Raw genomic sequence first — 25,051 nt, 5'->3', positions numbered from 1 at the left:
CAGAAGTCTGAGTCATGTTGAATTCAATGAGGCCAACTTCCAGGTAGTGTTAGGACTGCAGTCTAAGAGAGGAAATAAAATCCAAATGTAACAGCAGGGAAATTGATTTATTAGGACCAACTGAAAGGCTACAAAGAAGTGAGCAAGCCTTTGAGACCGTCAGATCTCTCCATCTGGCTATACAATAAGCTTAAAGGGGGCAGAGAGAAACAGATGTTGCTGAGCGCATGTAGAGTCATAGAATTTTAGAGTTGGAAGGGACCACCAAAGGTCATCTATTCCAGCCCCCTACAATGCAGGAATCACAACTCAAGGATCCCTGGCTGATGGCCATTCAACCTCTGCTTAAAAACCTCCAAGGAAGGAGAGTCCACTATCTTCTGGGGAGTCTGCTCCACCGATGAACAGCTCTTATTTTCAGAACAGTATTTCTATTTAGTTGGAATCTCCTTTCTTGTAACTTGAATCCTTCAGTTCAGGTCCCACAGAAGCAGAAAACAGGCTGAAGCTGTGTGATCCCAGAGGACAAAGAAGCAGGGCTACTTTTTCCCTCGGGAACGATAAAAGCCAAGGAGGTAAAATATGCGAACATTTCTTTACAGTGCTAATTGGATTTGTTAATTTTCGGTTTCTTTCTCTCCCTCCACCCCTTTCCCTAAACGCTCCATTGAAGGGTGGAGGTGAGGGGTCACCTGAAGTATGTGGTTAAAGATGGAGACTCCCCCAAGCACACAGAAACTACTACCCTTCTTTATTTTTTTATAAAGTCTCTGCCCCCAAACCGCTTACAGTCTCAATGTTGATAATGGGGGAAACAAGAAAGGGTGTTTGTGGAAAGGAGGCAGAGGGACGAGCGTGAGCATCACACTTGGTACTTTGGCATAGGACATTTTGTTTAATCATGTTCTTAGCGTTATGTTTCAGCCACCCACTGGAAAAAAATCCTTCCTTTGCGTTCTTTTCCTCTTTATGTAATAACTCCAAAGTTACCAGTAACCATTACGAAAACCGAGTCTGCTTGATGCTGCAATCCTATAAATGCTTACCAAGGGAGTAAGTCCCCTTGAGTTCGGTGGGACTTACTTCTGAGTAGATGTGCATAGCACTGCACTGTTGTGGACCATCAATTCCACAACAACTCGATGAGGTAGACAACCACCATTCCCATTTTACAGCTTCGAAACTGAGGCTGAGAAACAGTGCCTTGTCTAAGGCCACGTGCCAAGTTCCTATCTGAACAGTATTTTTAAAAAAATTAATCCTGGCTGTCCCAACAGTCCATTGATTAGTCATTGGTTAGTCCACCATGGAAATGCAGACATGATAAATCCACGATTCTTAATCCTTGTCCAAAGAGCCCCTTTTCAGAAAGCTGGGCTCGTGGCTCCGGGAACACGATTGTAACCTGCAACAACATCTGTCTTTCCCTTGGGGAGATTAATTCAAGTGTGTTGCTTTGAAAATTCTCTTTTCTCCATCCTCCTGTTCTGCATCAGATCCCATGTCTGACGGGGGAAGTTCCCAGGGCTGGCTTTCAAAGAGTGGAGATGCTGGAACAGGTAGAGAAAATGAAGTAGTTAATATCAACAGTGAGAAACTGAAAGGAAACAGCCCCTTGCAAAATTAAACCTGACATTGACATTCTTCCAACATATCTGCATTGCAACGGAGGCTTGTCTTAAGATATGGGGATGGGGGGGCACTTGGATACATCCAGCAGTGCCTTCTCTCCCCCCAAACATGTTCAGATGATAGCAATAATAATAATTACTTAATGACTTTGTAATGTTTGCTAGTGTCCCGGAACCTCAACGATTTGTTCCAAAAGCACATAGCAGAATTTGGCTAGCCTGCTGCTCCAGCCTTTTAAACAAACTAACCCTCTAACCTACGATACAAAAAGAGAAGGAACTTTATTAACCAATGTAGCTGGTAAGAAACAAGGCTATCAGTAATAAGTTACTGATGCCAATGTAGCTGCCAAGTCTTGGTGTCGTTTTTAATTCTAATTTTGCTTTGCCTATGGTTAAGACTGTAGTTTGTCACAGCTTTATTATTTCATCCAACTTAGGAGGGATGTAGTTCTGGGTCCCTTTTTCGTTGAAAACCTCTCTTTAAAATCGCTTAGGCTTAGCTAGCGTTCTTGTCACGGCCGAATTTGTGCATGGCGAGAGTGATGCTGAACTTTTGTCTACAATTTCAAAAACTCATTAGTAATAAAAAAATAACAAAATGATGTGAGTGAAAGGGGGTTGAAATTTCCAATGCTCACCACCACCCCACCCTTACGTGAAATGAACCATCCCCGGGTTTACTGACTTGGAGAGCTTCTGCTTGTCCGTGCAAAGGCCTTCTTCCCCTTCTCGCTCAGCCATGGGACTGGACCCTGGGCAGGCGCCGGCCGTATCCCAGCGTTCCACTGGGCGCTCTGGGCAAGGATCTTGGCCATTGCTTTGGTGACAGGATAGCCCACAGGGTGGTAAGTAGCCCAGTTGGGGCGAGCGGGGGCTTTCGGCTGTGAGCTGAGGTCTGCAGAGAGGGACATCTGGGGAGCGAGGCAGAAACAAAGCAAGAAATGTAGTTTCTCGTGGAGCTTGTGGACATCCGATGGAGGTGAATGATGGAAGATTCAAGGCAGGCAAAAGTAAGTCATTCGCACGGAAGTAGTTAAACTATGGGACTCGCTCCACCTAGGTGGCTTAGACAAAACGATGGAGGAGAGTGCCTTTGATGGCTCCTGGCCATGATGGCTGTGCTCTGCCTTCACAGTTTGAGGCAGCAACACTCCTGAGTTGCTCAGATCCTGCTTGTGGGTTTGGAGTTGGCTACTGTGAGAACAGGACACTTAACTAGATGGTCCAGCAGGCTTTTCTCATGCTCTCATGAGATTTAGAGGGATACGAATCTCCTGTGGTTTTGAATCTGTCAACAGAACCAGGAATTGCGATCACAGTCCCTGACCTAAAACCACACAAACACACACACACACGACTTGAGATATAAGTTGAGTCACCACCCAAACTTTGCTGTTATCTAAATTCTGAGCAGGTAGGAAATGTGCAAGAAGACAAAGGCCACAGTCCTACACACATATACTCGGGGAAAGTCCATGAAACTCAGTGGGGGACTCACTTTCAGGTAAGTAACTTTTGTTCTGTTTGGTTTATGTAATTACAGTCAAACCTTGGTTTTCGAACATCTCGGCTTCTGAGCGCCGAAAACCCAGAAGTGAATGCTTCCGTTTTCAAACGCGCCTCGGAAGTTGAACAGCTCCCAAAGCGAGTTTCTCAATTTTCCCCATTGAACTTGCCGACAGCCCTTTGATCCTTGGTTTTCGAAGGTTTCGGAAGTTGAACGGATTACGCTCAAAAACCAAATTATTTATTACCTGCATTGTGATAAAGCTTCCAGGGTGGCATTCAATTAGGAGAATTCAAAGAAAGCAATAAAATACAGCGAATTGCACTTATAAAAGCACATCGAAAGCAGCAACATGGATTGATGACAACTAAAAGCATTATATGAGATGATGGAATGTTTGGGTGGGTTTTTTTGTTTTAACAAAACAGTATTTGCCTGGTATCAAGGAGATATCAGAGGAGGCACCAGGCAGGCTTCTCTGGGGAGGAGAATCCAAACACAGGACAGGTGGAATCAAAGTAGCCTTTTGGTTTTAGTTGCAGAAACTGAGTTTCTTTAGGAAAGGAGCAGTGTGTGAGCAGGCCTGACAGCCAGCTGGGAGACACACACACACCGGCCAGCTCTTTCAGCTGCCTTGGGTTAGCTGCAAGTGAAGAATTTTAGAGCTATTTTCTTGCCACGGCTGAGCAATAAATAACATACCTGGAGGCGAAAGGGTGATGAAAAAGGAAAAAGGATTGGGGGTTGCATTTTAACCAAGCCCTACTCAAGAGTAGACCCAATGAAAGCATGTGGGGAATATTTTTGCGTGCCCGAGCACTTTCATGGTGTGCTGAGCCCACACCCGAAATCCAAACGGAGTGATAACTAGACCTTTGCTCTTTAACATAGAAAAACAGCTCTTCAAACTTACTCAGAAATAAGTTCCTCTATGTCTATTTCCAGAACTTATAGGCAGCTTAATAATAAACATTTTTGGAAGTGATGTACAACAAATAGGGGAAAAAATGAACAGTAAAATACGAATGCTGTTTAAAAAGTAATAGATAGAACACTGGGGTGCCTGTTCAAAAATATGGCTAGGTCACTAACCCAGAAATGACTTGGGAAAATAAGGAAGTATTTTAACGTGTGTTTAAAAATCAAAATGGAGAACTGCTCCAGATCACTGCAGAGCTTGGGAGCACATGGCATCAGCAGAAAGGCTTCATCAGGTGACCATAATGACCTTGCCGGTCTATAAGGGACCGGCTCCCACCCTGGTCCATGTTAATGGGCCACTGCCAGGAAGCCAGATCCAGTGTGTTGTCTCTCCCCCAACCCAGGTACTTACTCCCAGGAAGTGTGCATAAGAGTACAGCTTCAATCTGTTTGTTTAATCTATTGTTTAGGGTGTTGGGAAAAGCCAGGACCAATAAAACACAGTACTTAGAAATCCATTCAGGCAATAAAGGCAGATAAGGGCACAGCAGTCAACACAAGTCTGGTCCCTCTGGCATGTGAAGGAGCACTGTTGCTTAAGGCAGTAGTAGATGCTCTATTTATGCAAAACTTCCATTAAAACCAAGCTTCTGCAAAAGAGCAACAAACTCTTTTTTTTTAGGACACGCCAAGCCATAATCATTAATCTTTAAATGCTACCTTCACATAATTTAAAAAAGGGTGTGTGTGTGAAAAGAGTAATACGGGCATTTTCCATTTTGCTAGCATCCGAATGATGAGACCGGGACAGGAGACGCAGACAGTGTGTGAAAGGCAAACATTAATTTTAAGTGGCTTAAAAAGAAGCAACATAATGATTGGCAGGGATCAACCTAAAGAGAAGCAGGTTAGCATGCAAGGGCTTAAAATGTCAGGGTCGCGGATGCCGTGTGACGGGACAGGCAGGGTCAGAGTCCCCCACCCCACCAGGAATGAGTGCAGCACACAAAGCAAGGCTTTGACAGGCTCCGTATACCTGATTCCTGCACTCCTGGGTCCTTGGCAGCTCAGCCCCAGGCTGCTGGAGGACAAGGAAGCAAAGCACGTTGAGTCACAAAGCCCTTCCCAAAGTGGCAGAAATATGCAGCCGAAGACACTCAGTCTGCAGTCGGATGTACCCTCGAGGCAAGCAAGGTTGCTCCACGGAGCTCAAACGCAGCAACCCACCTAAATAACTGCTGGGAAGCTGCCTTGGACCAGGTCGGGCCACTATTGTCTGTTCTGACTGGTGGCGCCTCTTCGAGGAGAGAGGCCAGAGACTGAACCTGGCACCTTCCGCATGCAAAGTGTGAGCTCTGCATCAAGGCTGCACAGCAGGACTGCAGAAGCACGAGGGCAACAACCATAACTGATGCTCCAAGATACAGGTAGGTAGCCGTGTTTGTCTGCCATAGTCAAAACAAAATAAAATAAAAAATTCCTTCCAGTAGCACCTTAGAGACCAACTAAGTTTGTTCTTGGTATGAGCTTTCATGTGCATGCACACTTCTTCAGATCTTGGTATGAGCTTTCGTGTGCATGCACATTTCTTCAGATCTGAAGAAGTGTGCATGCACACAAAAGCTCATACCAAGAACAAACTTAGTTGGTCTCTAAGGTGCTACTGGAAGGAATTTTTTATTTTATTTTGTGATGCTCCAAGATTTAACGACTGCTTTGGAGAAGGGGACAACAGAGGACAAGATGGTTGGGACAGTGTTCTCGAAGCTACCAACATGAGTTTGACCAAACTGCGGGAGGCAGTGGAAGACAGGAGTGCCTGGCGTGCTCTGGTCCATGGGGTCACTAAGAGTCGGACACGACTAAACGGCTAAACAACAACAACTTGCTCAAGTTGCTGCCCTTAAGTGGTGGACTTAAGACAGCTAAGGACTCAAAAGGCAACGCAAGGCAGTGGGGCTTTGGGGAGGGGGACACCACCATCAAGGGTGCTCCCTTCTGCACCAAAGGCTTCACACATCACCAAGTTTGCTGCTTAGCCCAGAAGGCTGGCCACTTGGGATACTTGCCAGGGACTTTGCTTTTCGGAGTTTGTACGATGCACTGCTTGGTTTCCTTTTCTTCTGGAAGGCCGACTGGCTGAGGTCTGGGGTGAGCCATCCTCCTTTCTTCCTACTGCAAGAATGGGGGGGGGGGGGAGATGTATTAAACGAAGTTAACAGGATTTCCCAGGACAGGGCGGGGAGAGGCAAATCCATTTTTGAAATACAAAAACATGCATGAGCCTGATGCTTGTTCTGCCACCTCTCATTTCAGAGACTGGAGCTGCACCCCTAAGCACAGCTACCTGGGAGTGAGTCCCAGGGGCTTAGGACTGAAGTCTCAGGCTCCAATACAAGAGTGGCGTGGACTCAGCAGAATTTATTTCTGAAGCAGTATGCATATGATTGTGCTTCAGTGGGGCTAGTGCCCAGATATGCAGATATTTCAGCACTCATAGAACCACAGAACTGTTGTTGGGAACCCAGACGGCCTTCTCGGTAGTGGCGGCCGCGCTGTGGAACGCCCTTCCATCTGATGTCAAGGAAATAAGCAGCTATCCTATTTTTAAAATACATCTGAAGGAAGCCCTGTTTAGGGAAGTTTTTAATATTTAATGCTGTGTTGTTTTTAACACTCGATTGGGAGCCGCCCAGAGTGGCTGGGGAAACTCAGCCAGATGGGTGGGGTACAAATAAATTATATTATTATTATTATTATTATTATTATTATTATTATTATTATTATTATTATTATTTAGTCCAACCCCCTGCAATGCAGGAATCACAGCTAAATCACTCAGAGGTTTCTGCAGATTTGTACCAGTGTTTCTCAAACTTTTGGAATACAACTCCAAGCATCCCTAGCTAGCAGGACCGGTGGTCAGGGATGATGGGGGTTGTAGTCCAACCACAGCTGGAGACCCAAGTTTGAGGAACACTGATTTACATGAAAGCCACTATGGTATCATGCCTAGAGTCAGGGAGACACGGGTTCGATTCTCCTTTCTGCCACCAAACTCAATGGGTGACCTCAGGCCAGTAGCTCTCTTAGCCTAACGTAACTCGCAGCCAGGTTTTTGTGACAAAGAAGTGTGAGAGGGAGAACTGCAGACACTACCCTAAGATCCCCGGAGGAAGAGTAAGCTAATTCTACTCAGGCAGCTTCGTATGCACATCACATTAGTCTTGTAAAAAGTGAATGTCTTTCTGCCTGGGACCTGATCTGTGCTCCTGGCAACAGGTTACTTTTCCAGAACAACAAGGCAGAAAAATGCCTGGCACTGTCATCTGCTCTCGTGAAAAATAATCTTCCTCCCATCAGCCCTCAAAACCCGCCCCCACACCCCTCTAATGCAGCTGAACTGTTGCTCTGGGCTACGTTTGGTGGGCTGGGTTTTGAAAGACGGGAGACGTTTTGTTATTAAGGAAGAAACTGGGACTACTGAACACGTAGACCGCAGGATAGTTGGCATGTGTGTTAGATCTTTTCCCCAAGACTTTATGCCAAGAGTAAGAGCAACAACTGCTCATCCTACCACTGAAGAAGCAACGTGTTTAAACTAAGGGTGGACACATTTACTGTAACTGCAAGAAAGCATCCTGATCTAGATTGCAAGAGCAATGAGAAAAGAACCAGGCATTTAAAGATGTTGTGGAGGTGTAAGGTGTTAAGAAGACTTCTCCGGGGGACTGTCATGGAACAACAGGGTATGGGTTGCAGCAGATGAACCTATTAAGCAGATGAACCTATTAAGTAGCTTTATACCAAGTCAGGTAACCTTGGTCAACGCAGCTCAGTACAGTCTACATTGACTGGGAGCAGCTCCCCTAGATCTTAAGAAGAAGGAGAAAGCTTTCCCCCATGATCTGCTGACTTTCTCAGCATTATGCCTCTGAACACCTGTTGATGGGTATCCCAGGTAGGCAGAGTGCTGCTGCAGCCAGGTCCACCTTGCGGGTTTCCCACAATGGGCATCTGGGTGGCGACTGTGAGAACAGGATACTCAGCTTGATGGGCCATTGGCCTGATCCAATAGGAGCATCTTATGTTCTTAGCAAGAATTGAACACAGAGCCTTTTGCATACAAATTGCATACAAATATAATAATAATAATAATAATAATAATAATAATAAATTATTTGTACCCCGCATTCTACCATTAGAAGTGGGCTACCTCTACCTCTCTCACTCGCTGGATCATCACCTTGTCGTGGTGAGTGGGCTTACATGTTCCTATGACCCTTGCAAGCGAAGCCACCGGGAGTCTCGTACTCCCAGCAGGGTCACCCAAGGCGGTAAGGTCAAAGGGAAGGAGCTAGACAAAGAATGATCCAAGAAGTCCTCAACGGCAGAACAGGCGGATGATAACAAGCGGTATGTTACAACAGCTGTGAAGGCAGATGAAGGTTATCGAAGGCGTCATGGGCTTTGAAGCCACTCGAACTCAGGGCACAAGGGAGAAACGTGCTAAGAGGAAGGCACGCTTGGCCAACCCTCACCGTGATCCACTCCCGCCCAGAAACCTATGTCCCCACTGTGGAAGGATATGTGGATCCAGAACTGGCCTCCACAGTCACTTGCGGACTCATTGTTAAAACAGTGTTTATGAAAGACAATCTTACTTGGCTATGGGTGATCACCAAAGAAAGAGAGAAAGAAAGGAAAGACCTCTACCTCTGGAAGCGGGTGATAAGGAACAGAATGTTTAATCAGCATCCTGTATGCTGCCGAGATGCTACTTCAAACATCCAAACACAGAAATAGTTGAAGGGATGGCACTCCAAAGAAAATTTGAGCTGGCAATCCAGTCATTACAGAATGGTTTTTGGACCACACCCAGGCCTACTGCATTTCAGCTGGTCTGGAAATAATGTGGAAGGAGAGGCTTAGCAGTTCCTGGGGACACCCGTGGGCTGTTCTACACCTTGCTTCACACACACTGTTGACCCTTTCCCATGCTGGGCACCAGGGGCATGTACAGAGAAGGCTAACATTGCCTGGGGTTTCTCCTTCGTTTTCTGACATGCTCTGTGCGTGCCTAAAATGGACTGCAGAATCAACCCCACCATCCACTCCAGAATTCTGCTGGGGTGGGATCAATCCATTCGGGGCTTGGTCCAAGCTTTATGGAACAGAACCAAGAGGCCGTATTAATTTCCTACCTGACTGAAATTGGAATCCATCTTGGATGCACCATTAATTAGGAAGAGACTCACAAAGAGGCTTTAAACTTGCAGCCTCACCTGATATAGGGATTTTCTAACTATATGAGATTTAAAAGTTCTGTGGATTTTAACCTTGTCATACCAAAGGTATGCATGCCAACCAAACATGTTGTCATGTCCCTCCAAGTCCAACACATCAACGTTCTCTAATTTAAACCAATCCTTTAACCAGCAAAAGGCCGCAGCTTCAAAATAAAGCCTTAAGTCCGGCAGGGCAAAGCCTCCTCTCTCTTTAGAGTCTGTTAAAATCTTAAATTTTATTCTTGGCTTTTTGCCCTGCCATATAAATTTCGATAGGTCCTTTTGCCATTTCTTAAAACAATCTAGTTTGTCCAAAACTGGTATGGCTTGGAATAAAAACAGCATCCTTGGTAGAACATTCATTTTAACCACTGCTATTCTTCCCATTAGCGACAGTTTAAGTCTTGTCCAAATCTCCATATCTTTTTTTATCTCCATCCACAGTTTTTCGTAGTTATCCTTATACAGGTTCAGATTCTTGTTTGTGAGATTGATACCTAGATATTTTACGGATTTAACAAAACTGAGGCCTGTGGCTTCTTGTATTCTTTGGATCTGTTCTGCACTCAAATTTTTACCTAAAACCTTGGTTTTCTGCTTATTTAATTTGAAGCCAGCTACAAGTCCAAATTGTTCAATTAATTCCAAGGCTCTGGGGACACTGCTTTCTGGTTCTTGCAGGGATAACATCAAATCGTCTGCAAAGGCGCGTAATTTGTATTCCTTCTCTCCCACTTTAATTCCTTTTGTCTGTTTATCTTTCCGAATCATATTTAGAAGGACTTCCAGGACCGTAATAAAAAGTAAGGGGGAGATAGGGCACCCTTGTCTTGTTCCTTTCTCTACTTCGATCTCCTCCGATATCACACTGTTTACAATGACTTTTGCTCTTTGTTCTGTATAGATGGCCTTAATGCCATTTAAAAAATTTTCTCCAACTCCCATCTTTTCCAAATTCTTTTTCATAAATGTCCAGGATACTTTATCAAAAGCTTTCTCTGCATCAACAAACAATAGTGCCGCATCTGTATTTATGTCTCTCTCCAGTTTTTCTAAAATGTCGACAATAATTCTCGTATTATTACTTATTTGTCTTCCTGGCAAGAAACCTGCTTGGTCTCTATGTATATAATCTTTCAACACTCTTTTCAACCTTGTAGCCAAAACATTTGCGAAAATTTTATAATCCACATTCAAAAGGGAAATTGGACGATAGTTTTTCATTAGAGTCTTGTCTGTATCTGGTTTTGGAATCAGTGTGATAAAGGCTTCTTTCCACGTCTCTGGTGCCCTATCTCCTTCTAGTATTCTATTGCAAACTTCTCTTAACGGCTGCGATAGCCAATCTTTCAATGTCTTATAGTATTTTGCTGTTAGTCCATCCGGTCCTGGAGCCTTCCCCAATTGCATATTGTTTATTGCATCTTCTATTTCTTGCGTCGATATTGGGTGGTTGAGAGTTATTAATTTTTCCTCTGGGACTTTTTGCAATCCATTCTTTTCCAGAAATCGGTCTATCTCTACTTCTTCTATCTTCTCCTCCTTGTACAGTTGCTTGTAGAATCTCTGAAAATACCATCTGATTTCCTCCGGTTTCTCTACGTTTTTTCCATTTACTACCAATTTACTGATGACATTCGCCTTTTGTCTTTTCTTTAATTGCCAAGCTAGTAGTTTTCCACATTTATTAGCAGATTCAAATGTTCTTTGTTTCATCATTTTCACTTTCCATTCAATATCTTGGTTCATAATATTCGCATATTGGGATTGCAAGTATTTGATTTCTTTTTGTATTTTAACACATCTGGGATGTCCTCTTAGTTCCTTTTCCTTTTCTTTGATTAATTTTAACAATCTCTCCATTTCTGCACTTTGTTGTTTCTTCTTTTTTGCCTTTTCACTAATGAGGAATCCTCTCATTACCGCTTTACTTGCATCCCAGGCAATCCTTTTCTCCACTTCTGAAGTCCAATTAATCTGAAAATATTCTTTCATCTTTTTCGCCGCTCTTTCTACTAGCTTGGTATCTCTCATCAATGCGTCATCCATTCTCCATCTAAAAGAGTCCTTGGAAATCATTTTTAGGTTTACCTGTACCGGATTATGGTCTGAAAGCGTTTTAGGGCCGATTTCTGCCTTTTGTAATTTTGGAGCCAATTCATTCGAGATCCAGATGTAGTCTATCCTCGACCATGACTGCTGAGATTCGCTGAAATACGTTGCCTCTGTTTCTGTGGGGTTTTTTAATCTCCATGAGTCCACCAAATTCAAATTGTCCACCATTTCAAAGAAAGTCTTTGGGAGTTTCCCATCATTTGTTAACTTTGTTCTTTGAGATCTATCCATTAATGTGGAAACTGCCCCATTAAAATCTCCAAGGCAAACTACCTTATAGTCCAAATAATCCAGCAGCAAGTCATGTATTTTTTTTGTAGAAAATCGACTTTCCATCATTTGGTGCATAAAGTCCCAGAATCAAAAATTTTTCGCCTTGTACGTTGATTTCAATTGCGATGTATCTCCCTTCTTCATCTTTAAATAGCTGTCTTGGGCTATATTTCTCCTTTGCATAAATCACTACTCCTCTCTTCTTGACCTTGTCCGATGATATGAACTCTTGGCCTAATTTTTTGTTCTGTAGTAGTCTTCTGTGACGCCGGACTATGTGGGTTTCCTGTAAACATATTATGTCCAAATTCTTCTTTTCTATGCTATAAAATACTCTGCGTCTCTTTGGTCTCTGATTCAATCCCCGAACATTCCAAGTCATTAACTTGAGCGCCATTTCTTTGTTTATTCCTCTCCTCCAGTTGCCTGTCCTTTCTTATCTTGTTCTGGATCTTGGCTTGGCCCTGGTAATCCCGGCGGTGGTGGGAATACTTCTGGAAACTTGTAAAGCTGTGCTGGGTCCAATGGAGTTCCTTTGAAGAATTCCAGATGCTTGTCCACAAACTTTTGCTTTTCCGCCAGGGACCTTATTCTTATCTTTCTCCCTTCAAACGTAAATGCCAGGCCTTCTGGAAATTCCCAACTGAAGGAGATTTTTCTTCTTCTTAGCTCCGTCACCAGGTCGTTATAAGGAGCTCTTTTATCTAAAAAGAATCTGGGGATATCCTTATAAAAAATTACTTTGTTCTGCTGTACCACCAGGTTGTTTCTGTAATGTAAATCCAGGAAATAGTCTCTGTCGTGTCTATCATGCAGCACAATCAAACAGTCACTGACTGTTTTAGTGCTTTTCTTTCCTCTGGAGCCTCTTGGTCCGAATCTGAAGGCCTTCACTATGCGTGCTGAGACGTTTACCTCTTCTAGCTCCCAAAAAGTTGAAAATAGTTCCACGATATAGGCTTTTAGGTCTTCCCCCTCCAATTCTGGAAGACCCCTTAGACGGATGTTTCCTTCTCTCTGATGTAGTTGCAGAAAAGCAAGGGACTCTTCCACAGTTCTCTGTCGTGTTCCAATATTTTCTATCTGCTCCAAATCTAGATTGTCCAATTTTTCCTCCACCTTTTTTATTTTTTCTCTGACCACTTTAATTTCCTCAGAGTCCTTTTTTAACGTAGTCACCTCCTGCCCAATTTTATTAATTTCTTCTCTGTTCTTTCTTACATTTTCCTCAATTTGGCCAATTGATTTTTCTAAGGTCTGGGTGGAGGTTTTAATATCAGCCTAGATACAAAGACCTGCTTGAGAGAAAGACTCCTAGATGGATCTCTCCAGTGGAGGCCAAGGCATATAAGAGACCGAATATGTCTGCAAATTGGTTAAGATATATGGACATATTGTAGCAGGAAGGGGACTCTTTTAAGCTAAAAAGCTATGACCAAGTAAAAAATCAGGTCCCCGACTGGCTGCATTATCACCAGGTTCATGAAATATTCAAAATGGACAAAAAAGTTGGTTTTCAAGCAGAAAAATCAAAACTGGAAACAGAACTGATAGAATCAAACTTTAAAAATCTTTCCAAAATGTATAATCTTTTGCTAGAGTGGCATACAAAAGATGAATTGGTTAAATCGTCAATGATAGATTGGGCAAAAGATGTAGGACACAATATTATGATGGATGACTGGGAGAGATTGTGGCAGAAAGGTATCAAATTTACTGCTTGTCATGGTTTAAGAGAAAACATAATGAAAATGGTTTATAGATGGTATTTGACACCAGTTAAGATTGCCAAGATGAACACCAAAATGTCAGATGTATGTTGGAAATGTAAACATGCGAAAGGTACCTTTTTTCATATGTGGTGGTTGTGCCCAGCGGTAAGTGCTTTCTGGGATAAGATTTATAATGAGCTCAAGAAGGTAATGAAAGTTACCTTTTGTAAGAAACCAGAGGCATTTCTTCTGAGCATAGCCAATGAGGAGATACCCAGTCAGGATAGAGTGTTTTTCATGTATGCCACAACAGCAGCTAGAATTCTATTGGCAAGAACTTGGAAAGGAGAAGAGATACCAACGGTGGAGGAATGGCAGATGAAGATGATGGAATATATGGAACTCGCAGAACTGACCGCCAGAGTCCGGGACCAGAGGGAGGGGAAGGTGTCACAGGAGTGGAAAAAATTCAAGGATTATTTAGTTAAATCAGTCAAACTGAATATTTGAGCAGAATTAGACAGAATATTGGCTTTGGTAGATATGTGTTAGATATAAATGGTAAGAGGAATTTTTGTTATGTGAAAGATGTATGTGTCAAAATATGTGAAGATAGGTTGTTAAGACAAGATACATAGTTATTAAGATATTTGACTAAGTAAAGGCTAAGTATATTAAAATTTGGGCAAATGTTAATTGAATAATATATAAAGCTACCTTGAAGAAGTATTCGTTTTTTGAAGACAGGGGAGGGAACGGGGGAAGTCCCCAAATAGAGAAGTTAGAAACAAGAAATGTATAAAGATAGATAGAGGTTAAGGTTTGTATGTGTTCTTTTTATGCCTTTATTGTTGTTGTTGTTTTTATGTTGATTATGTTTATTGTTTATTATGTTCTGTGTTGATGTTGTATTTTGTTTTTTCTTTGTCTTATTGGAAAATAATAAAATCTTATAAAAAAAAAAAATAAACTTGCAGCCTCAGCTCTCCCTTACAAAAATTAGAAAACTTGAGAACAGTAACTCTTCTCCTGAATATGGCAGGGTTGTCACCTACCCCAGGGGGAGAGGGAGCAGCTGAACATCAAATTAGTTTTGTTTCGACAGACAAAAGAAGAAGACAGACATGAGGGTGTGCCTTACGCCTGCCTCGCTTGCTCAATGGGATCAAAGTTGTCCAGGTAATTGAATCTGATGGTGTCTGTAGGATGCTTATCTGAAGAACGCCAGGGAGGGAGAGCTTGCTTCTCCTTGCTCATCTTCTTTCCGAGAGGAGATGCTGATTGGAGGACTGGCGGTGACAGGGACCGTTTCACCTCCAGACCCTCTTTCGTTATAGGCTGAACATCAACCACCACAAAGTCCTCTTTTGGAGGGGTCTAAAGGGATGGAAAACAAGGAGACAAAATCAATTGTGTGCTTGTGAGGAGGAGGGAAGCCCTTGGATATTGTTACAGTCAAACCTCGGTTGTCGAACGTAATCCGTTCCGGAAGCCCATTCGGCTTCCGAAATGTTTGACAACCAAGGCACAGCTTCCGACTGGTTGCAGGATCTTCCTGCACTCAAGCGGAAGCTGTGTTGGACATTCAGCTTCCGAAAAACGTTCGAAAGGTGGAGCATTTACTTCCGGGTTTTCGGCGTCCGGGAACCAAGGTTTGACTGTATTATTATTTACATTTCTATTACCACCCTTCATCTGAGGATCATGGGGAGGTTTGCAATATAAAGAAACAAAAACACGTAACATAGTTAACAAACAAAAACAATACCCCCACCCCAATTGAAAAGGCTGTGGATTGTTTAACTCACGGGTAGGCAAACTAAGGCCCAGGGGCCGGATCCAGCCCAATCCCCTTCTAAATCCAGCCCGTGGACAGTCCAGGAATAAGCGTGTTTTTACATGAATACAGTAGAATGTGTCCTTTTATTTAAAATGCATCTCTGGGTTATTTGTGGGGTATAGGAATTCGTTCATTTTTTTCTTCAAAATACAGTCCGGCCCCCCACAAGTTCTGAGGGACAGTGGACTGGCCCCCTGCCGAAAAAGTTTGCTGACCCCTGGTTTAATTAGCTAAAGGTCTAGTTATAATGTTTTTGCCTGGCACCTAAACATGTGTAACGATGGCGCCAGGCAAGCCTCCCTGGGGAGAGCATACCACAAGCGGGGAGTCACTGCAGAAAATGCCCATTCTTGTGTTGTCGCTCTCCAGCCCTCATGTGGAGGAGGCACACAAAGAAGGGCCACAGGTGATGATCACAGGGGCCTGTTTGGTTCATATGGGGACAGGTAGTCCTTGAGGTATTACTGTGCTGAGCCATTTAAGACTTCATAGGTCAAAATCAGCACCTTGAATTGGGCCCGGAAACTAATTGACAGCCTGTATAACACGTTGCAGTAATAGACGACAGAAGTTAGGCTATCCCTGCCGAGATAGTTATGGAGCTGGGCCACCAGCTGAAGCTGATGGAAGGGACTCCATGCCACCAAGGCCACCTGAGCCTCAAGCGACAAGAGGATGATGGGCTGTGCTGGGTCTTTTCATCACTACTGAGCAGGAAAACTGTGGAGGAGAGGCTTAAGAACACGAGAAGAGCCCGCTGGATCAGACCCATGGCCCATCTGCATCTTCTTCTCACAGCAGCCTTTATATGGACTCTTTGAAGGTACGCATCAGAAGGAAGGCATGTGTGCGCTAGGCTTTTGGGGGGATCTAGGTACCTCCAGAGGCAACTCACACTTTCAGGGAAAGCCCATGGTACAATTCTACTGGGACTGTTCCACTTCAGAATACAGGTCAGTTTACAAGGCTAAATGTCAAAAAGTTCCTGCATAGGGAAAAGGCAGCACGTCCAAGAAGAGGCTTAACTAGAGGCTTTCAGCTCAGCTCCAAAAACCGTTTGTCTCTCAAGGATTGCAGAGGTACCTTAGGGCTGGTGACCCAGAACTCATTCACCACCTCAATGTAGTGCCTCTTCCAGATTCCTTGCTCAAACGGGGTTGGGGAGAAATTGAGATACCACCCAAAGCGCAGACATTTTGGCATCCAGAGCTGATCTAGTTCTGCCAAGTTCTTCCAGTGCCAGCTCACCTGAGAATGACAAAGGTGCCATTATTATTGTTCTGAGAGACTTTTCGGGGCAAAAATCAGAAACAGAGGAGGACACATAATCCAGACGCAAAAACTGTTTCAATATCTTCAAAAAACAACAGAGTTCTGGTTTTTTTTACACAAAAAAACTGAGTTGGCAACTGCAGCTTTTCCTTGTCTAACCTAGATGGAGGCCTGGTTCATGCATACAGGAGTGGAGTTGAATTTCAAACAGGTATATCCCTCAGGCATGTGCTTTCCCTCATTTGCATGGGCAAAACTGCAACTCCAACTGCTGTGCTTGTGCTGCTCAAAGGAGGGAGGCTGGCACTACAGGAAGGGGAACAACTGCATGTTGCTGGCCCCCCAACTCTTTTCTGGTTCATGTAATGCATCAACAGACCACTCCTGGAATTCTATGTCCAGTCCTGGACGCCACCATTTAAGGAGGATATTGACAAGCAGGAAGGTGTGCAGAGGAGGGTGACCAAAATAATGATGAAGGGTCTGGAAACCAAACCTAATGAAGAGCACTTGAAGGAGCTGGGTACGTTTAGCCTGAGGAGACTGAGAGGTGACATGATAGCCATCTTCAAATATCAAAAGGACTGTCACATGGAAGATGGAGCAAGAGTGTTTTCTCCTGCAAGAGAGGGTAGGACTCGAACCAATGGCTTCAAGTTACAAGAAAGGAGATGCCAACTAAACATCAGGAAGGACTTTCTGAAGGCAAGAGCTGTTCAACAGTGAAACGGTCTCCTTCAGGAGGTGGTGGACTCTCCTTCCCTGAAGGTTTTTAAGCAGAGGCTGGGTGGCTCTCTGTCATGGATGTTTTAGTTGAGATTCCTGCAGTGCAGGGGGTTGGACTAGATGAGCCTCAGGGTCCCGTTCTATGATTCTACACACTATGATTATAGGCTAAACATATCCAGCACCTCAAACTTTGTTACGTCTCCTCTGCATCCTTCCCAACACACTGAACTTTACCTGAGCACATCGGGAGAGACTACGAGGGTCCAGGAAAGAAAAGATGTAGAGGGACAAAACCCTGGGGAGCTTGGTGGTGAAATCCATGGTCTCCACTGGAACTCGAGCCTGCAGCTGCTTGACGCAGAACCTGAGCTGCAAGAGGGAGCAGCGCTCCAGGAAGTCCAGCAGGACTCTTCGCCTCTGGTTGTCTGTCCATTTGTCAAACTGTGGAGGAGGGAAGGGAGAAAAGGTGAGTTGAGGGTTTTGTGGCACCTAGACACGGCACCACAGAAGTGACTTTCCCACCATGAAGCACTTTGCAAACAAACACACGGACCACAAGACCCATATCGCACTTCATCTTTGTGACGCCCCAACCCCCAGGTATTTTGTTTTCTGGCTGCTAAAAAGCACAGGAACGGTTGGCTCTGGTCCATCTAGACCAGCGTCCTGCCTCCACTAGGGAGTGGTCTCCAGCATGCCTTGAAAGGGGTAAAGGCCTACTTCTGCCTCATAAGGAAAGGCATTCTACTGCATCTGCTCACAGAGACAGAGATCTGTTCCATTCAAGTAGCAGAGTTAACAGCCATTGATAGATACAGTATAAAGCAACCTTATAATTATAATTATAATTTTATCGTTTGTACCCCGCCCATCTGACTGGTTTACCCCAGCCACTCTGGGAGACTTCCAACAAATATACAAGCCTTCTCCAACCAGGTGCCCTCCAGATGTTTTGGACTTTGGCACCCACCTTCTCCAGCCAGCACAGCCACATAGCACTGACAGGAGTTGTCATCCAAAATATCTGGAAAGCCTCCAAAGAGACCGGATGAAATTTAAAACATACATAGAAAAGAACTATACACAAATAAAGACACTCATGGGACTGAAATAGACCTCATGCTGTTTATTAAATCATTCGTTTTGGATATAAGAACATTGGACAAATATATTACAACAATTGAAGGATGTATATTTAATAAAATTTTGAATAGTATTATTCCATAGAATGTAAACATGACAAACGTGTAAATATAAAGAAAATATAGAAAAACCAGAAGAAGGAGGGAGGGAACTACAAACTTGTTTAAAGTTAAAATATTAAGGTTAAAAGGAATAAGGTATATATTATGTATTATGATGGTGAAATTTGTAAAATTTGTAAAACTAATAAAGATCATTTAAAAAACAAATATCTGGAAAGCACCAGGTTGGAGAAGGGCGACATAAATAGCTTGCTTGCTGGACCCCAGGTCCAACTATTGCAAATCCTGTTTCCAGCAGCAGTCAGTGGCCTCTGGGGATCTGGCAGAAAGGACGTGATGTCATCACTAGGGGACAAGACCACACATGGGGCAAACCATCCTTTTTGGGAAGAGGCACATGCTTGACATACTCTGGGACAAAACATACCTCTCTAAACAGATTAATTGCATGCAGACTTCCACCATTCCCCCCCCCCTTACATTTTCAACTACAAGTTTTTAAAAATCCAAACGTTGCATGCAGTGCAGAGCCTTCATAATCCCCACAAGGACTGTGTGCATTACACAAGGTTGACTCTGTGCTTACATGCCCTACTACAGCCTGGTCACCTCAAAATAAGCAGGGAAGAAAATGTCATTACCCATTTCCCCAACAGGTTTCTTCTTTCTTCAAATACCTTAAAAACATTTAAATAAAACACAGTTCAGTAGTGAACACAGGACTGAAGGAGAAATGAGCAATCAAACCATTAGGCATGACCCAATAAATGACTCCCCAGACTACTAAAGGGCATGAGTGACTTAAGAAGAAATTCTAACTTAGAAGTTCTGAAAACAGTCATATTCACTACGAGGGGGGTAATGTTCTGGGGCTGGCACATGTGTATACTCAAACTACCTCCTTAGAACTGCCCCACACTTGGCTATCCTTGCCTTCTGAAGCTTGTGCACTGAATGGGTCTTACCCCACAAGCAAAACAGAGAGTTTTTAAGCTTACTGGCCTCTGGGAGGCTCTCACAGAGCCATCCATGATCGCGCAAGAGCCTCCAAGAACTCAGTAAGCAAGCCAGAGAGCTTAAAAGTTATTTCTACACTGGGAAAACCATGCGCTAAAAGAGCTTTTAAGCTCCCTGCCTTCTGTGCATTTAATTTGTGCAATTTCAACCAGCCAGCCGTCAACCCTGTAAAGTTGAAATCACATCACTCACAACTTAGATGCATTTTGTCATCTGTGTACCGTTCAACGCAAGGCCTTGTTTGAAGGGCCCCCTGCACCCATTATCAACTGGTCTAGAACTTGAATCTAAAGTCAGGGGACCTGCCTGTGGCCCCTTCATTGAGATCCAAGAGACTGGCAGACACAAAAGAGAGAGAGCCAATTGGGAGTTGCTCCCTGCTCGTACAGCTCCTCCCTATTCTACTGTCTTTAGCATGTAGCGTTTTAACTGCTGCTGATTAAATGTTGTTTTATTTTTCAATCCCTTTCTTAATGACCCCTGGCGTGGAATTTGACATTTTCACAGCTGCCGCACACTGGGTCAGCACCTTCATCAAGCTACAAGCCCAAGGTCTCGTTTTGGGTCAGATGCCACCAGTTCAGACCCCATGAACTGTGAAATTAAGATTTTCTTGTCTTGACATGAATCACTTTACACTTGTTTACACTGAATTGCATTTGCCATTTTACCATCGGTTTGGAGAGATCATCATCTCTCTCTGTGTGTTTTAAACAACTCTTAAACAGTTTAGTATTGTCAGTAAACTTGGCCACCTCGCTGGTCACCCCCCAGACTGTTTATGGACAAGTTAAAAAGCATAGGTCCTACCACAGTGGAACCTCAGTTTTCAAGAGTCTCGGAAGCCGAGCGTTTCAGCTTTAGAATGCAGAAAACCCGGAATTGCTTCCGTGTTAGAACGCGCCTTGGAAGTCGAACAGCTTCCACTGCAAGTTTTTCTTTTTTCTCCATGTACTTTGCTGACCGCCCTTTGCGCCTCAGTTGTAGAACGTTTCGGAAGTCGAATGGTCTTCCAGAACAGATTACGTTCAACAAGTGGGGTACCAATGTACCAACCTTGTGGGGGACTCTGCTTTTTGTGTCTCTACATCAGGAGAACTGTTTGCTCATTCCTGCTCCCTGCTACTTAACCAGTGTGGATCCACAAGAGGACCTTGCCTCTTATTTGACTGACTGACTTCAGACATCAGGCCTGCTGGCAGACCAACTCTGTGTTACAAAGATGTCTGCAGTTGTGACATGAAGGCTGGCGACATCAATCCTGCCATGTGGGAATCCCCAGCAGACAGTCGCAGTGCCTGGAGGCAGATAGTTATGCATCCACAACAGTGACCAGAGGAGGAAAGACCGCTGGGAGGAGCACAAGGAGAAGAAGCGCCATGGGGCATAATATTACCTATTACTGCAGCATCTGCGACAGCACAACCAGACACCTTCATCTGCATCTGCTGCAACAAGGCATATCTTTCCCAAATTTGTCTCTACAGCCACAGCAAGCAATTTAATTCTCCAACAGTTTGACTTCACCCCCTGCATTGTCACCTGAGACAGATGGGTGCAATGATCTTACTTAGGAGTACTTCACCAAAGTACTAGGATTCAAGCCGCCCAGAGTGGCTGGGGAGACCCAGCCAGATGGGCGGGGTACAAATAATAAATTATTATTATTATTATTATCAGTAGCAATTAGCGTTCAGAAGCACACTCCCTTGGAATATGGAGGTCCCACTGTGGCCAACGATCTCTGGTATCTTCAATGAATTTGTCTAATTCTCCGGTTCATAAGGTTTTGTGTGAAAGAGGATTCTGAACCCAGAGTCAATCTGTTTCATTTGGTTCCAGCATTCTAAGTGAAAAGACTACTTACTGGAACAGTCCAGGCAAAAGATTTCTATAAATGCTCTGGAGTTCCTGAAGAGAAATGAGTCATTACAACAAATGTAACTCTGGATTACGTTTCTGGAAACCACAGGAAGTGAGAGTGCTTTAGTGATCGGATTCTGCTTGCAGGTTTCCCACAGGCATCTGGTTGGCTACCGTGAGAACAGGATGCTGAGCTAGATGGGCCATTGGCCGGATCCAGCAGGCTGTTCTAACATTTTTATGTTCTATCATTCCTCACTTTGTTGTTTCCAAGGTTGGCTTCATTTAAGATGAAACAAGAAGCACCTGCCCAATGCCAACCCTTTGGTGGGGGTGTTTCATTATTGTCACAAGGAAATGATAAACAGATCTTGGATCACATTTTGGTTCAGGGGCCTAAAGGGGGAGGACAGGAGAGCTGTTTGCATTACTCAGTGAGCCTTATAGGCTTTGATCACGAAAACATACAATGTTTGCTTTCCAAGCTCTTAAGCGTCCACCTTAGCCGGCTCTTGTCATGCTCCATTAGAAAACAAAGCATGTATTTGTTAATCCCTTATGAAATCATCAGGCGCCAGTGTGACCATCCCAATGCTTCTTTTTTTCTCATAATAGATCTGAGCATGCAAGTATTGCCAGGTTAGAGGAGGGTCAAGGCTGGCCGACTGAGGGCTTAGCTGCTTTTTATGGAGAATTTGTTGTTACTGCTCACCCAAATGTCCCCTCTGATTGTGTCTCCAACGTAATGTCTGGGGGAAGACCCATACTTAAATTGGATGAATGATACTCACCTTGTCATTCATCAACTGGTGATTCAGGGGTGTCCATGTGCTCATCTTGGTTTGCATCTTTGGGCCATCCAGGTTTCTGGGAGGTGCAAATGCCATTGCTTTCCTGAAGGAAGACACCAGTTAAGTAGTTTCAAGGATCAAAATAATTATTTGAGGCATTTCTGCAAATGCTAGAGCTGTGTACAAAGGCAAAAATACTACTGCCCTAGACTTGGCTCTTCTGCCAATCCCACTGATATTAGAAACACATTCTTTTTACGGTTGTGCTTTTTCTGAACACAGAGCAGCCTTGGCCAACCCAATGCCCTTCCAGGTGTTTTGTACTGTAATTCCCATCAGCTCCAGCAGAGCATAGCCATGCTCCAATCAGTAGCATCATGCTAGCTGGGACTGATGGGAGATGTAGTCCAAAGTATCTGGAGGGCACTAGACTGAGGAAGGCCAATGACTATTCAAAATTGTGAGGCATAGTATGACACAGTTGGACTTGCTGGTCTCAAAGGATGTGATTATTCAGCTCAGGCAACAAATGTGGTTCATGCCATAGACTGTGACTAAATCACAGCATGGTGTCAGAATGCCCACAGTAGGGTGGCACCCTGCATCACTTGTTGAGGAATCTTTTGGCTTCACCCACCACCCTATGAGTAAGCTAAATATTGCTAAATAAGAGGGTGCAGGGTGACAGGGTTGCCTCAATGTTTTTTCAGAGGCATTGCTTGCCTTTGGCAAAAGACTTTGATTTAAAGTATGTCCCAATTCCTAACAAATCCTGTGAAAGGAAAGACAGAAGAACAGGCCAGCTGTTAACTCAAAAGCCATAATTTGATAATGTTTAAGAAAGATTAATGCACTGTAATGCTCATATCATATTAACTAAGGGCATTACGACTGATTTCCTGGATTGTGTTAATCCCGGTTTAACCCTGCAAAAATGCTAAACCAAAGGCCGTCAACAAAAGCAGGCCTGTTTTGTGAATGCCTTGTGTCAACATTACTAGGAATATAAATTCAATTAGGTATTGTTTGGTAAAGCTTTTTTATCTCACTCACTCATTCACACTCACACATCTAGCCTAGAGACCACAATCTACTTACATGCTGACTTGATCATGGTGTTGAATTTTCCTTCTCTAGGAATGGGGAAATGCGGCATCTCAGATTACAGAAATGTTAACGGAAATTAATCAAAACACATGTCTAGAGCATCTGTGCACCAGGACATGAAACTAAGGGCACCTATAAAGCTACTCTTGGCAGTTTCCCTGCAACCTATGGAAGCCTCTTCCACTAGACATTTATGAGTATATTCAGTAAGAATGTAAGGAAGAAAGTGCTGGATCAGGCCAACGGCTCACCCAATCCAGCATCCCCTTCTCACAGTAGCCAATCAGATGCTTGTGGGAAACCTGCAAGCAGGATTTGGGCACAAGAACAACTCTTCCTTCCTTTGGTTTCCAGGTACTGGTATTCAGAAACATTGCACAGCTGTCCTGCTTAGTAGCCATCGAGAGCCATTTCCGCCATGAATTTGTCTGCAATGTTCTTTTCTTAACCCACATACTTGGCCCTGTGGCCACATTCCTTCTGTTGGGGTGTTGGTGGGAAAACAACGAACCTTAAATTACTGGATTCTAAATGTTAACTGGCTGGAAAAGAATCAAGGGACCTGTCTGGACTGCAACACCTGTACAGGCAACCAGGTTTGGGCACTAAGGGTGCCTATACAGCTCCTCCAACTCTTGCCAGTTGCTCCGCAGCTTATGGAAGCCTCTTCCACCTAGTCATCCATGAGTATTTTCAGTGTGTCTGCAGAGACACTTGAGAGCCCCATGGACTGCAAGAAGATCAAACCTATCCATTCTGAAGGAAATCAGCCCCGAGTGCTCAATGGAAGGACAGATCCTGAAGTTGAGGCTCCAGTACTTTGGCCACCTCATGAGAAGAAAAGACTCCCTGGAAAAGACCCTGATGTTGGGAAAGATGGAGGGCACAAGGAGAAGGGGACGAGATGGTTGGACAGTATTCTTGAAGCTACCAACATATGTCTGACCAAACTGTGGGAAGCAGTGGAAGAAAGGAGTGCCTGGCATGCTCTTGTCCATGGGGTCACGAAGAGTCGGACACGACTAAACAACAACAACAATAAAATAAAATAAAATAAAATCTTTAAACAACAACACTTTATTCTAGGAAAGTCGCAGGTGTGTCATATTCATATACATATATGTATACATACACATACAAACACACACGCATGGATAGAACATAACATAGGTAGGCAGTGGAGGGAGAAAGGCAGCAATTGAATGCAAGAAATAATTTAAAAATTCAAAATTTCCTTTCCAATAGCTCTCTGAGTGAAATGCCAAAAATGAAAGGGCATGCACATTTCCAAGTCCCCCAAGGCCTCTTCTTCAAGCCAGCCTGACAAGGGCCTCTGCAGGACTCGAAAAGCCTCAGTGCTATTGGGCGCGTGAATTAAAATTATTATTATTACAATCATCACCAGTGGTGTCTGCTAGCCGCTTTACCTTGCCCAGGAGCCACCCCGAAGCTCCTCGCAGCCAACGAAGCCACCTCCCCGCCTGCCCCTCCTTGCCCGGCGTCAAGGGCCGCAGCGACACGCGCACTCGCATTCACACGTGCCTTTCCCCCCCCTCCCGACCCGCGTGCGCCGCGCAGGTCCCTCACCTGAACTCTCTCCGCTTCTCTCCGCCCACCTTCCCCCCACCCGGTTCGCTCGACACGTGTCTGCCTGCTTGCTTGCTTCTTCCCACCTGAGGCGACGCGAGTTGACAAGGCCGCCGCCGCCGCCGCCCCCTGCGACTCGGTCCCGTTCGCCATGGAAACCGTTGCCTGGCTGCGGCGGCGGCGGCCAATC

General features: G+C 44.2%; 1 protein-coding gene across 5 annotated transcripts; it reads right to left on the bottom strand.

Moving 5' to 3' along the window:
• Positions 1–1,272: 1,272 nt before the first annotated feature.
• FBXO16 (F-box protein 16) lies at positions 1,273–24,993 on the bottom strand. 5 transcript variants are annotated; one of them, XM_033145206.1, is made up of 10 exons: positions 24,862–24,938; positions 22,168–22,270; positions 19,138–19,173; positions 17,526–17,732; positions 16,374–16,538; positions 14,592–14,827; positions 6,132–6,237; positions 5,099–5,143; positions 2,320–2,545; positions 1,273–1,550 (listed from the first exon to the last, which is right to left on the bottom strand). In XM_033145206.1, the coding sequence occupies exons 2-10, from the start codon at positions 22,261–22,263 to the stop codon at positions 1,438–1,440; spliced, it is 1,230 nt and encodes a 409-aa protein (XP_033001097.1). In that variant the 5' UTR covers positions 22,264–22,270; positions 24,862–24,938; the 3' UTR covers positions 1,273–1,437. The 5 variants fall into 5 exon arrangements, with proteins under 5 accessions (XP_033001097.1, XP_033001093.1, XP_033001092.1 ...); XM_033145202.1 differs by lacking the exons at positions 5,099–5,143; positions 24,862–24,938 and adding an exon at positions 24,948–24,993; XM_033145201.1 differs by lacking the exon at positions 5,099–5,143.
• Between the last annotated feature and the right edge of the window lie 58 nt (positions 24,994–25,051).

Source organism: Lacerta agilis, chromosome 3 (assembly GCF_009819535.1).
Source record: "Lacerta agilis isolate rLacAgi1 chromosome 3, rLacAgi1.pri, whole genome shotgun sequence".
NCBI classification, from domain to species: Eukaryota; Metazoa; Chordata; class Lepidosauria; order Squamata; family Lacertidae; genus Lacerta; species Lacerta agilis.
Note: the sequence above shows the minus strand (reverse complement) of the source record. Positions and strands in the feature narration are given on the sequence as shown.